We start from the raw sequence: 13325 nt of genomic DNA on the forward strand, positions 1-13325 counted from the left end.
TGTTATAAGAACTGTTTATATAATGTTATACAAATATATATTATATTAAATATATAGCAAGTTAAATATTTTCCTTGCACCTTAAAAAACACCTGTACATGTGTACTAACCTATTCTATAGGCTATTAAAAGAAAATCTAAAAAATGTCAAGGCAAAAATGATTTCACACATATGATGATTTTTTCATTAATATAATTTAATGAAATATCTGGCCGATTGTTAAATATTTTTCTATAGGTTACTATAGCCTTAATAAATATTCAAATTCAGAAACTGAAAATATGTTCATCATAAAAGTACACTGTAAAAAAAAGTTGCTAATCAACTTGGATGTTTAAGTCATTTCAACTTAAAACTTCATTAAACTGACTTAAAAGAGTTGATTCTTGTATAACTTATAAAAAATAGAAAATTGCTTAACTTATTTTGATGAGTTAAAGCAATGTAAAAACATATGTTGTCATTACATATTGATTCTGTATGTACACTTTTTGCAGGGTATTGGTGACATATTTGATTGAATTGCATTTTAATAACTTCAGAAGCATTAACTCATGTAGAGTCTTAGACATGAACTAATCTGTATATCACAGATAGCCAATGACTTAAAAGTAGGCCTAGGCTAATTGTTAGTCTAGAACACATCATTTGAAATTTTGATTGATTCATCCAGAACCAGCCAATTTATTTTGTTTGCTTAAGGATATGAGTCTGGCGTAATCTAACAGGACTGAACAAAACCAGCTGTATACTCATCCAACCAGCTCGTCATCACTACAGAAAGGATGGGCTTTGTGTGTAGTTCAAACGCCCCTGTCTGTTGCAAACAGTGAGTCACGTCAAGACTCGGTTGAGCGCCGGTGTTGATTTCGTGTCGGTACGTCACAGATCCTCATATTTATTCAGCGAGGAGGCAGCGGCATCGGCTAAACTGGCTGCTTCTGGTTTCAAGACATAAATACAAAGCGAGACACTGCGAATAGGCTATACAAAGAACAGAGGATCGCTCTCCGCTTTACGCTGAAGACTATAAAGTCAGGTAAAGACCATACTAAATATGATGACCTGCGTGTGTTTTACCGCTACAGTGTTGCGTGTTTTAATGATGTGGTTTGTTAACGGAGACACGGTGAATCAAAATTGTAAACAAAACGGACTTGCTGGACTGATCAGTGTTTTCACATTGGAAAGAACGTGTTTCTCTCAGTCTTTTCCGGGGTTTTTTTTTTCACCGTTATTTTTTTCCTGAAAGCGCAGTCCATTGTCTGTCACAGTTCAGTTTTCATTCAGCTGCTTATTATAATGCGCTGTTATATTGAGACATAAATAATAGCAAATGCTCAGTCAGCTGAATACGGTAGCCTACAGTAAAGGTTGACTTCATGAAAAGAGTATTTGGTAAATGTCATAGGTTGACGTTTATTTTCGTATCACTGGAGGCCACTCGCCCGTTACTGTATGTAGTTACGTGGCAGCGCTGATTCTTCTGGACGCACTTTGTGCTGCTACTTTATCAGCAGCCAAACTTCACTTATCTCAACTCAATTGGCCCAGTGCTTCGGATAATAGATTGTATTGATCAAAACCTGTAATCTACAAAATTTTATCCCATCAGGATAGAGATTCCTCTGCCGGCTTCAGTGTATTTGGAATCCAAGTGGTTCTAACAATTCCAATCAATAAACCATGTTTATGATGTGGAGTGGGGTAAGGGGGAAACTGTACAGTGCCGACATATACTTTGTCTTACAATGTGTGAATGGAGGGGCAGGTATTATATAGGATGTAGGTTGTGATTTATTTCTAGGTCATTAGTGTGTGTGCCTCCCCAAAGCCCTCCCTGAATCTGCGGCAAGTGAGGAGCCAGGACATGTGGTTTGGTGTGGTTATTATACTTCTACAAGGATCACATTCAAATCCACAATGGCTGGAGGTGAGAAGAGTTCTGAAAAAAATTCCCATATAGCAGAAGTACTATCGCTTCAGGCTGTAGTTCAGCAAAACAGCAAAATAAAGTTTGAGCCACAGTGGTGTAAGAAATGAATGCTATGTAAGGTTGCTCAAAAGGAAGAATTTCAAGATATATCAGTAACTTCCCTTTTATATTAGGCAATGTCTCTGATTCAGTTTGATTTCTAAACACATGAATAAGGTCAAAATCTCAGGCGGAGAAGCATCACCAAACATACCCTTGTTCAGAAATGGCAATTTTTTGTCTAAGTCGTCTTAAGACTTTTGTTTTGAGAACATATTAAAACATCCAAAAGCCCCAGACCCTGTTTATGGGAAAGATGTTACAGTGTCCTCAACATCAAAACTTCTAGTTGATGCTAACAAGGAACATAAGTGTTTGTTAAAAAAAAGTTTGAGAAGCACAAGGCTATATGGGTCATCTAATGTAGGATTAGAACAATGGAAACCATGCCTAACATTATCTCATTTTCTGTTATGGCCTCATCTTGACTTCACAAGATGTGGCCTTTTGCCTTTGCCTTGAAAAAAACAGATGTACCACAAGGCAAGGACTTTCTCATGCATACAGTATTTCGTACATAAACCTTCTCAACCATGACCATTGCATTGAAAAAAAGGTGAATGTCTGTAGTTATGTTTTATTTGGTACAGCTGTTTCTAATGCCTTCAGCAACTTCTGATTTGCTCCATGATCTAGAAAGCCCTAGTTTTACCAACTATGTGTGTCTGTTAAACATCGCACATGCATTCTGATTAACCTTAAACGGCATAAGATTGGAACGGGTGTGGTTAGGACCTGCAGTTGCACTGAAGTTATCCAAAACTTTCCATTTCAGGACCCCATCAAAGAACCTCCCTGTAGAGTGTCCTTTCTATGGGAGTTTTTGGTTATGGGTCATTGATAAATGCCTCACTGCTTCTCTCAGTTCAACAGCAAATGTCTCCTTGACCTACATGATGACATCACACTCTCACATTCGCTAAAGGGACCCATTCTAGATAAGCATTAATCCATGAATCAGGCACTTCCCATTCTATCACTGCTGCCACTAACCAACGTTACAGGAGCTGCTTTAGAAGTATGAATTTGATTAAGTCATAAGTAAAATTACAAAAATAGTGTAAGGTTAAATATTTGAATCTGAAAAAAAGGCCTTCAATCTGTAATTTTGGATATACAACCACAAAGCTTCCCTATAGTCTAGTTGTTTTTCTAGCTGTAGGCCACACGCTGAGAAATTTCCAGCTTGCTTCACTGTATGTCTGTGTCTAAAGCTCAGAGTAACAAAACTGTGTGTGTTTAGCTGAATCCTTATTACACACATATTACTTAACATGTTTTAGCCAGGATAAGATTTCATGTTTTGCTATTTTCCCCTGACACTGGTTGCTTTTGCAGGTGGAGTCGATTGTAATCATTGTAAAATTCTGTGCCATTTGTTCAGAAAATTTATTTAAACTATCTTAAGTTTGTTTTTGTTCAGCCATATTTAAAGCCTGCTGATATTCAAGGCCTTAAAGGGATAGTTCACCATAAAATGAAAGTTCTGTCATTAATTACTCACCCTCATGTCGTTCCAAACCAGTAAGACTACCGTTTATCTTTGGAACACAAATTAAGATATTTGTTAATGAAATCTGAGATTTCTCTGTCCCTCCATTGACAGTCCACACAACTATCACTTTGACGCTTCAAAAAGTTAATGAAGAGATCGTAAAACTAATCCATATGAATTGAAGGGTTAAGTCCAAATTTTCTGACGAGACACGATCACTTTATACACTGAACAGATTGAATTTAAGCTTATATTCACATATTAACATTCATCAACGCACACATAAGAAATGGTAAATGGAACCTCAAGTAGGCTTGCTTGACTTGCGAGAACACTGTAAACCCTAACGCTCAAAATAATTAATTGGTTTGAGTAGGACAAACTTAAATTAAAAAAATTAGTTCAGTCAAATTAACTTTTATGAGTATTTAGCACTTTCTTTTTCTTTCAAGTTCACAGAACTGATATATTTTAAGTAAACTGAACTGTTTCATTGTTTTGAGTTTTATGAAATTTTTTATTTTAATTTAGACGAACTTAAGTTTAACTGAAACAGCTGGGATGTCTATTTCCCAGCATGCTTTGCCGATGGCACTCGAAAGGGAGAGTAAATGCTAAAATTAAGTGTAATATAATGTTTTTTTTTTGTGTAAGATTAATGTTATGTGTGAGATTTAGTAGTGATTAATGTTTTGTTATGCTAATTTAGAAGAATTTCTGTTAATGTTGGCTTTAGGATAGTTACCATCATGGTGACAAGTGGTGCATGCAGCTTGATTTGAGAGCAAATAATCCCTTTTTATTGCTGTACTCATACAGCAAGTGTTTCAGTATAACATACTATTGCTAATGTGTTAGCATTTACTATGTTAGCAGATTAGCTTTTTAAAGCTAACTAAGTTTATACTAATAAAAGTGTTTCTGCCAACTTATTTGGGTTTACAGTGTACTTCATAGATTTAAGTTTTATGGAATGGAATTAGTACTATTAACTTTATTTACCCAAGATATTTTAACAATAAGTTATTGAGTTACTTGGACACAAATCAAATATTTATTTATGCTTAAATTGTTTGAGTGAATAAACTTAAATGATTTAAGGCAATCGGTTTCCTCAAACGGTTTGAGTTGAACTAACTCATCAGGTTTTACAGTGAACCAATGAGGTTCATTCCTGTGTTATGCAGCACGTTTAAGCTTCTGCAAGAACCAATGAGGTTCATTCTCGTGTGTTACGCAGCACATTTTAGCTTTAGCAAGAACCAATGAGGTTCATTCCTGTGTTATGCAGCACGTTTAAGCTTCTGCAAGATCCAATAAGGTTTGTTTCGGCGCGTCAAGCAGGTACGGGTGAGCTTCTGTTTATGTTTGCTGATCAATGTTTATAATAAAAGCCTAAATTCAATCTGTTCATAATATAAAGTCATCATGTCTTTTCAGAAAATTGTGACTCAACTGCTCAATTATGGATTAGTTTTATGATCTCTTTATGAACGTTTTGAAGCACCAATGTTGGTAGTTGCGTAGCTGTCAAAGTAGGGACAGAAATCTCTCAGATTTCATTAAAAAGATCTTTATTTGTGTTCTGAAGATGAAGAAAAGTCTTATGGTTTTGGAACAACATGAGGGTGATTAAATGCTGACAGAATTTTCATTTTTGGGTTAAGTATCCCTTTAAAATGTGTGGCTAAATTCAGTTGAGGTCACATGCTGAGAATTCTCAAGAAGGAAACAACCCATTCAAATAGTAGCACACATTGCCCCCATCACACTAGTACCTTTCGGTGTTTATAATAAGTGTTCTGATTGTCATTGTGCGTCAGGGAAACCGCAGGCAGCCCTTACTGTCCTTTCCGCAGTCTGATAACAAACAGTGTTGATGAGTTTGGCCTGTGCAAACTCCCAACAGGAGGTTATTGTGGCGTGTACTAAGAGCATAGTAGCCACAACCTCATTCATTCAAATCAAATTTATTCACAGTTGTCAATCTCTTCCTCATTGCATGTGAGCGGCTGTGCCTACTGGGTACAATAACAATGTTGACAGATAAGGAGTGTGTGTGGTTGTGTGATCATGTATAAAGAAGGGTATCAGTTGTATCATCACTCTAATGCGAGGAAAGATTACAGTAAAATTTCCATTTGGTCCACTATAATAACATCCTCTTTCCAATATTCCATTATCACTCTTTCCACATTCAGGTCCTTAAAACAATAAACTTCTCTTATGAGGTCTGTCCAACATCAGGTGTATCTTTTTCTTTTGGCTGTCACACGTAAGCTGGCGTGTTTATGTGAAGACCTTGCCTGAAAAGCCTGAACGGAAATGTGAAGAGCACATTCATTTCCTATCACAGTGTAATTATTTTCACAGCCACATACAGACCTTTTCCATTCACTTGTGCAAATGGACTCTGTGCAATGACATTTTACATTCTCTAGTATGTTGTTGCGAGTCTGTTGCCGACACTGTCCGCAGATGGGTGAAGACAAAATGAGAATCAAATTTACACTTCACTGGCATTTTTGCTTTGTCTTCATTCTTATTCAGCACTGCATTAGTGATATAATCACTCTCAACTCATAAACACGAGGTTAGAGACAAGACACCTTATTTTGTGAAGAGTGTTATTTAAGGTTGTCCTTTGAAAAGACACAGTGTTGCAGTCAGTCCTTTGAACCACATGCTTGAAGATGTAAAGTTCTGTATCTTTGATGCGTTCTTTTCCTGTGAATAACCTCTATTATTAGTCTTGCTGGAGGGGTTAATGTTTGCTCTAATGATTTCTCCTCATCTCACCCTTCCCCAGATTCCCTAGAAGAAGAGCTTGGACGGCATGCAAAGTTGTGAAATATCTTCAGACAGCACTGATGATCCTCTTTGTAGAGCCCTACACAGACATCGACAACCTCGAATAGTAGTTATTGGCGCGGGCTTGGCCGGCCTAGCCGCCACCAAAACCCTCTTGGAGAACGGCTTCACCAATGTCACGGTGCTAGAAGCCTCAGACCGTATCGGAGGCAGAGTGCAAAGCATTCAGCACGGTGAGAACAACTGTCATGTCATATGACAGCATCCTTTTTATTCTTTCTTAGTCCAAATACATAGTCAACTTTTTCAGATCAGAAAATGCTTATTTTTAAGGTGTCCTATCTCCTTCTTTCAACAGGTAAAACCACTTTGGAACTTGGAGCAACCTGGATACATGGGGCAAATGGGAACCCCATCTACCACCTGGCTGAGGAAAATGGGCTGCTGGAGCACACCACAGAGGAGGAGAGGAGTGTGGGCCGCATCAGCCTGTACGCCAAGAATGGTGTGGCCCACTACCAGACCAACAGCGGCAAGCGGATCCCGAAGGATCTGGTGGAGGAGTTCAGTGACCTGTACAATGAGGTGATGGAAGAGAGCGGAGTGCTTGGTTTTGTGCAAGCTAAGCTTGAACCTTTTGGTGTAGCCTCTTGTGGATAAGGCTTGGATAAATAAACACATTATGGCAGAGTTTCGCCTTGTGATCCAATCACAAGTGGTCTGCCAAGATGCATTTCTGTTTCCATCTGTATTAACAGCTTTACTGCAGTCTCAGACCCCTTCAAAATGGATAGCATTTCCACTACAAATGTGGTCACATGCGTTTTTGATAGAGGTTGGGGGAAAAATCCGGGCCAGTAGAAAAAATCCTTTGCGATGAGCACTGCATGTGTTCTGTGGTTGTTACCTCATCCTGAGCTGCTGTTCTCACAGTGAGCCTTTATCCTTCTATATCTCTCTCAGAGTGTTTAGCAAGATCCCTGTCTTTTGTTTGGGACTAATATTTATTTCATATTTATTTTATTTTGCATCTAGTAATCACACACAGCTTCATGAATACAGCAAATTTTGGCTAACAAATGAAAGAGACACTTAAAGGGATAATTCACCCAAAAATGAAACACCCCCTTTTAGACACCCTCATGTCATATGATTCCAAACATAGATATTTTGATAAATCTGAGTATTTTTCCCATACAATAGAAGTCAATGGTCACCATAACTGTTTGACCATTGACATTCTTTAAAAAGTTAGTTTCGGAAAAACAAAAGGATGAGTAAATGATGACAGAATTTACATTTATGGTTGAACTATCCCTTTAAAGAAATGCAATATTTTGACCATAGTGTATTCCATCTAGAGTAACTAATGCACTTAAACCATTGTTTGTAGTAAGGATAGCTCCATGATCTGATGACACTAGGATCTCACTCTCTTAATCTTGTCGAACAACCTCCTTTGAGCAGGTGTACGAGCTGACTCAGGAGTTCTTCCAGAACGGAAAGCCTGTGGGAGCCGAGAGTCAAAACAGTGTGGGGATCTTCACACGAGATGTGTTGCGCAAGAAGATCATGCTTGATCCTTATGACTCAGAAAGCACCAAGAAACTTAAGTTATCTATGCTACAACAGTACCTCAAGGTGGGCGGGGCATTAATGTCTTAGAGAGATTTTTCATAAGCAAATCATGGTTTGATTACTCATAGGATAGTTAAAAATCAAGATATTCCTCTCTGAACCTGATTTTGAAATTAGAGGTGTGGCATCACATTCACCATCTACGTAACAAGCCACAACAGGAAATAGCTGAATTCCTGTCATAAGCAGATTTGTTGCAAATCTATGACAACATGAAACAAATGGCATGTGTCATCACCTTTGTAAAACAACAGTGATGTCAATCTTACTGCCATGCTCACTTCCCACTCTGTTGCAAAAGTGAGTTTCTCTTGTGAAATGCAAAACTACTGTTTTAATCATTTCCCACACTTTGACTTAGACTCACAATGGGCTTGCATTCACAATTCATGGAATATTTAAACTTCTTTGTAAAAGTCTCACACTACTGTTTGGTCAGGCTATTCACAGAAATCCTGATAGTACTGAAAGCTTTGGATTATTGATGTAAAAGGACAGATATTGAATGTCATCCTGTAATACTAGAGGTTATGGGAAGAAGGGGCAGAACTAGACAAAACACTCAGCTGCCTATATGCCTGCTAGACTATGTCTGCTTGTGTTTGTTTAGAGGAATATAATTTGAAACCGTAATCTTAGAGTAAATGGTGTTTAGCATGCAAACAGTAAACAAAGCTATGGAAGGCTATACATAAAAAGAATGGTCACATTATCTGACTCAGTATATGTAGTTTTGGTGCCTAGAAGTATATTAACAGCAAGATGCTGATGAGACAAGTTAATGCACAATTTATTTCTTAATATCTTCTTTTGTGCCTCAGGTGGAAAGCTGCGAAAGCAGTTCCCCCAGCATGGATGAAGTGTCTCTAAGCGAGTTTGGTGAGTGGACCGAGATTCCCGGTGCTCACCATGTCATTCCTGTTGGTTTCATTAAAGTCATTGAGATCCTGGCTCAGGACATCCCAAGTCGTGTCCTCCGCCTCAGCAAGCCTGTCCGCCGCATCCATTGGAACCGCAGCTCCCAGGATGCAGAGGAAATTTCCGACCAGGCTGACCATAACCAGGACCAACGACCCAGCCCTTCTCCAGTCTGTCTGGAGTGCGAAGACGCAGAGTGTCTGCTGGCAGACCATGTGATCGTAACGGCCTCTCTTGGGTTCCTGAAGAAAGCTCACGAGACTCTCTTCTCCCCAGGCCTGCCACAAGACAAGGCACAGGCCGTCCAGAAACTGGGCATTAGTACCACTGACAAGATCTTTCTGGAGTTTGCAGAGCCCTTCTGGAGCCCCGAGTGCAACAGCATTCAGTTTGTTTGGGAGGACGAGGCACAACTGGAGAGCCAGGCATACCCAGAAGAGCTGTGGTATCGAAAGATCTGCAGTTTTGATGTGCTCTATCCGCCTGAGCGCTATGGCCACATGTTGAGTGGCTGGATCTGCGGTGAAGAGGCCCTGCGCATGGAAAGGTGTGACGACGAGACTGTGGCGGAGATATGCACTGAACTACTACGCCAGTTCACAGGTCAGCATATGTGCAAGTGTAACACTGTAAGTCTTTAACTGTAGTTATACACGTTTCCACAATACCATGCAAGAATCTTAGTATTTGGGTGAAATCTTGTTTAAACTGATCTCTAATCAGGGTGTTACAAAGCAAGAAAATTACACCTCTCTTAATCTCTCATTGATTTGCAGACTCCCTGTTTTTCCCACCACTAAGACTTACTGTTGACAGTTCTTTTGCTGTTTGTCTTCAACAGAAAGACCATTTAATGTGTTGTTTTCAAATTCAATTTAGCTCTTCAATACCTCATTCTTATAATCCCCCATTTTGTTATTATGTCTCTCTGATAGAGCTGCACATACACAACAATCAAGGTAGATAATTTCCAGGTGACAGGATATTCGTGTAGGGGTTCAGCAATTTAATAATCAAATGTGTCATCCAAACAAAGAGTGTTTAACACTTAGTTAAATGTTTTCCACATTTAACTGGCTATAGTAACTCTTTCCCCGCCATTGACAGAATTTTCCGTCATTTATGAGACAGCGCTTCATCGCCATTTTCTGGCTTTCTGTGTTTTCACTGTTATACAGTAGGGGGCGCTGTGACATCTTCTGAAAGAGTATTGAATCTCTGGATCAAAACACAGGCGAAAAAGAAGCAGAAACAAGCAATAGCATATGTAAGCAGATGCATATGTAAAATAACTGACTAATGTTACAGAATTAAATGTCGACCCGGGACAAGCTAGCTATAGGACTGTGACTAGCTATAGTGGTGTCGATGAACGCGATCTACTCCATCTATGTTTTAATCTAGATGTAGTCTTTTTACAAAAATATGATTTTTGCTCTATATGTTTCTTTTTTATTAGATTCATCCACATTCAAGTGTTGATAAAATAGAATGCATGAAGCTAAAATACAACTTTTTTGTGGTTGTTTAAAAGGAGAATCTCTGTTCTTTCTTTTGATATATTGCATGTTCAGATATTCCTTCAATAAAATATTCTAGGGGCCATAAATTTGTGATGATCAAAAATGCTGGCGCTGGCTGGCAACTTAAAAAAAAAAGCCGGCGGGGAAAGAGTTAATGCTGTCTTGTCATGCTTATAAGTTATATTTCTCTGTGAGAAGAAAGCACATGTACTTGTTAAATCATGACAGAAAAATGACCTCTGTTAAAGTCAGGGTAAAGGTATAGACAAGGGCTCCAAACTTTTCCAGGGTTGTGTGAAAGATTGTACTGTAAACAACTCTGGTTTCTCTTCCATTGTAACCCTTTCATGACAGAACACTTAGTCAGACATGAGGGTCAATGCACACATTTTCTCTGTAGATGATGTCAACAGGCTGGCATGCCAGTTAACTAGGTCAGTCTTTTTTTATCCAGATCCACAGCAGGTTTCCCTCCCATCTGCTCCAATCCTATATAATTAGTGTGCTGAAATTGGATTTGGTCACACCTTACCAGTAATAATTAAAAGGGCCCCTAATTTCTCATTATATATGACCTAAGACTAACTTCCCTTACATGTCCATTAAATCCACACCACCAAAACAAACACAGATCAGCATAAAAGAACAACACTTTAAAAAAGACTGATCCCTGTAAAGTTTACATTTTCACAACAATAAGACCAGATTTACGTTTTTAATCAATTAGTCAATTTATTTTCATATGTTTGACTTCCATCAGGAAACCAGAATATTCCTAAGCCAAGGCGGATCCTGCGCTCCTCGTGGGGCAGTAACCCCTATATCCGGGGTTCTTACTCGTTCACTCAAGTTGGCTCCAGCGGCAGAGATGTGGAGAGGCTAGCTGAGCCCCTGCCTTATATTAAGAACACTAAGGCTCCGGTGAGTTGAAATTTCCACTGAGTTGTATAGACTATTAAAGGCGCAGTAAGCCATTTCTGAGAATCATTGTTGAACACTGTTGATATTTGAATTCAACCCAAAACAAAACAAAACACAAGCCTCCCTTCATTGCTCCGCCCTCAAAATGCACAAACATGCAATGCAAGACTGGATGTCTCTTTATCATAGCTAAAGCAAAGCAAAATAATGCTTCGCAGAAAATAAAGCGAAGATCACGAACGAACGAACGAACAAGGAAGAATAAAAAATTAACATATAGTACACGAGTAAATACAAGAAAGAGTTTTATTGTTAGTTGCCAGCAGCACACACTTCAAAACCAATGTTACTCATATATGGAGCAGAAACAACGCAACCTCTGAGTCCGTTTTCAGGCCTTCCCACTTCGGTCACTCCAGCACTGGAAAGCTTTTCTAATATTAACACGGGTCCTTAAGCTCTTGCCTGATCACAACCCTTCTTTTTACAGCGATATTCCTCTGACCTTTTCTCTTGTGTAAAGTTTCTCAGCCATCTCTCTTTCAACAGTCTTTCTTCAAATCTCCCTCTTGCTCACTCGCTCTCCTCCCCCATCATGAGTATACTGCTGCTGATTGGGTACAGGTGTGTTGTGGTGCTCGGTCCGATCCATTTTCAACAGTGTTTTTCAGAAATCGCTTACTGCACCTTTAAAGCAAATTTTGCAATAGCCACTTAATATAGTTTAGAGAACAGAATGTATTCAGTATCAAACTCTGTTGGAACAACAGAGTACAAGCATCGCTGCCCTTTATAAGTGCAAAAAAGTGATTTTTTTTCTTTTCTTTTTTTTTCTATGAACTTGAATTAAACTACTTGCCAATTAAACCAAAGACAGCAGGTGACCTTCCAAGGAATAAGACTCGTTTCTTATTGTTTTACTCAAAGACATTTGAATCTAGTTTAGTTTATAACCACTTACATGGCCTCTTCACCACTTGCCATTGTTCAACTTTCCCCTGACTGCTCTTAATTCAGGCTGAGCGAAGTCGCTTGCGTGGTGGTTTTTTAAATGTGTCATATTGAGCTGTGGAGTGCTGAGACTGAAATTTGAGTCAGATGAGAAGGTTGGGTTGTACAAGGCCAAGGGCCAAACAAACACACACATATACGCACACAAACATGCTCAGGCCAATTAAATGTCTGAAAGGAACAGCCTGACCCCACAGAGTACACAGCACAAAAGAACAAGAGGCTGGAGACCTCACTTTTCTATATCGGAAAGATTAAGACTTATGCTAAAAATAGTATATTGGGCCTTACAGGGCAGTAATGTTGTATGTTTTGTCAAGCTAACTTTTTGTTATTCTTTTCTTTACTTCTTTCCAAAGCCTCTACAGGTTTTGTTTGCTGGGGAAGCCACCCATAGAAAATACTATTCCACTACCCATGGTGCTTTGTTGTCAGGACAGAGGGAGGCCAACCGCTTGATCGAGCTGTACCAGTACTCATTCGATGCAGAAACCACAAAGCCTAACATTTAAAATAAACAAATCGCAACAAAAACAAGAACCACTTACTAGTGACAAAAACAATGGTGTTATGTGCTATCTGTATTTTAAATGATTGAATTATGTATGAAAACCTAGTAGGGGCATTAAAATAATAACAATAAATCCTCTTTTTACTGTACTTAGATTAGCGCTCTGTAGATTTTACTTGAGATGTACTGTACAAGGCTGCCATGTGGCGCTATCTCTGATCCTTATTTTTCTGATTATTTTTAATCCATGTTAATATGTTTCTATAATTTAAAAATTTTTGTAAGTGCCTTCTGTATTTAATGTTATGTCTTTAAAAAAAAAAAAAAAAGACTTGATATGAATAAAGTATTAATGTGAATAAGCATCAAGTTTCGTTCCAAGTCTTTTTATGTTTATTATTCATTATTAAAATGTTTTTTTTTTTAAACAAAAGAACATACCTATGAAATATGATTGAACT

The 13325-nt window shown here is 38.4% G+C and overlaps 1 protein-coding gene across 1 annotated transcript; it reads left to right on the top strand.

The window, feature by feature from the left end:
- The first annotated feature begins 869 nt into the window (after positions 1-869).
- smox (spermine oxidase) lies at positions 870-13229 on the top strand. The gene is made up of 7 exons (XM_056250509.1): positions 870-1040; positions 6341-6575; positions 6701-6927; positions 7810-7983; positions 8802-9501; positions 11182-11342; positions 12713-13229. Exons 2-7 carry the CDS (start codon positions 6368-6370, stop codon positions 12863-12865), a joined length of 1623 nt encoding a protein of 540 aa, XP_056106484.1. The 5' UTR covers positions 870-1040; positions 6341-6367; the 3' UTR covers positions 12866-13229.
- The last annotated feature ends 96 nt before the right edge of the window (positions 13230-13325 follow it).

Source organism: Rhinichthys klamathensis, unplaced genomic scaffold (genome assembly GCF_029890125.1).
Source record: "Rhinichthys klamathensis goyatoka isolate OS25496 unplaced genomic scaffold, OSU_Roscu_1.1 h1tg000069l_1, whole genome shotgun sequence".
In the NCBI taxonomy this organism is placed as follows: domain Eukaryota; kingdom Metazoa; phylum Chordata; class Actinopteri; order Cypriniformes; family Leuciscidae; genus Rhinichthys; species Rhinichthys klamathensis.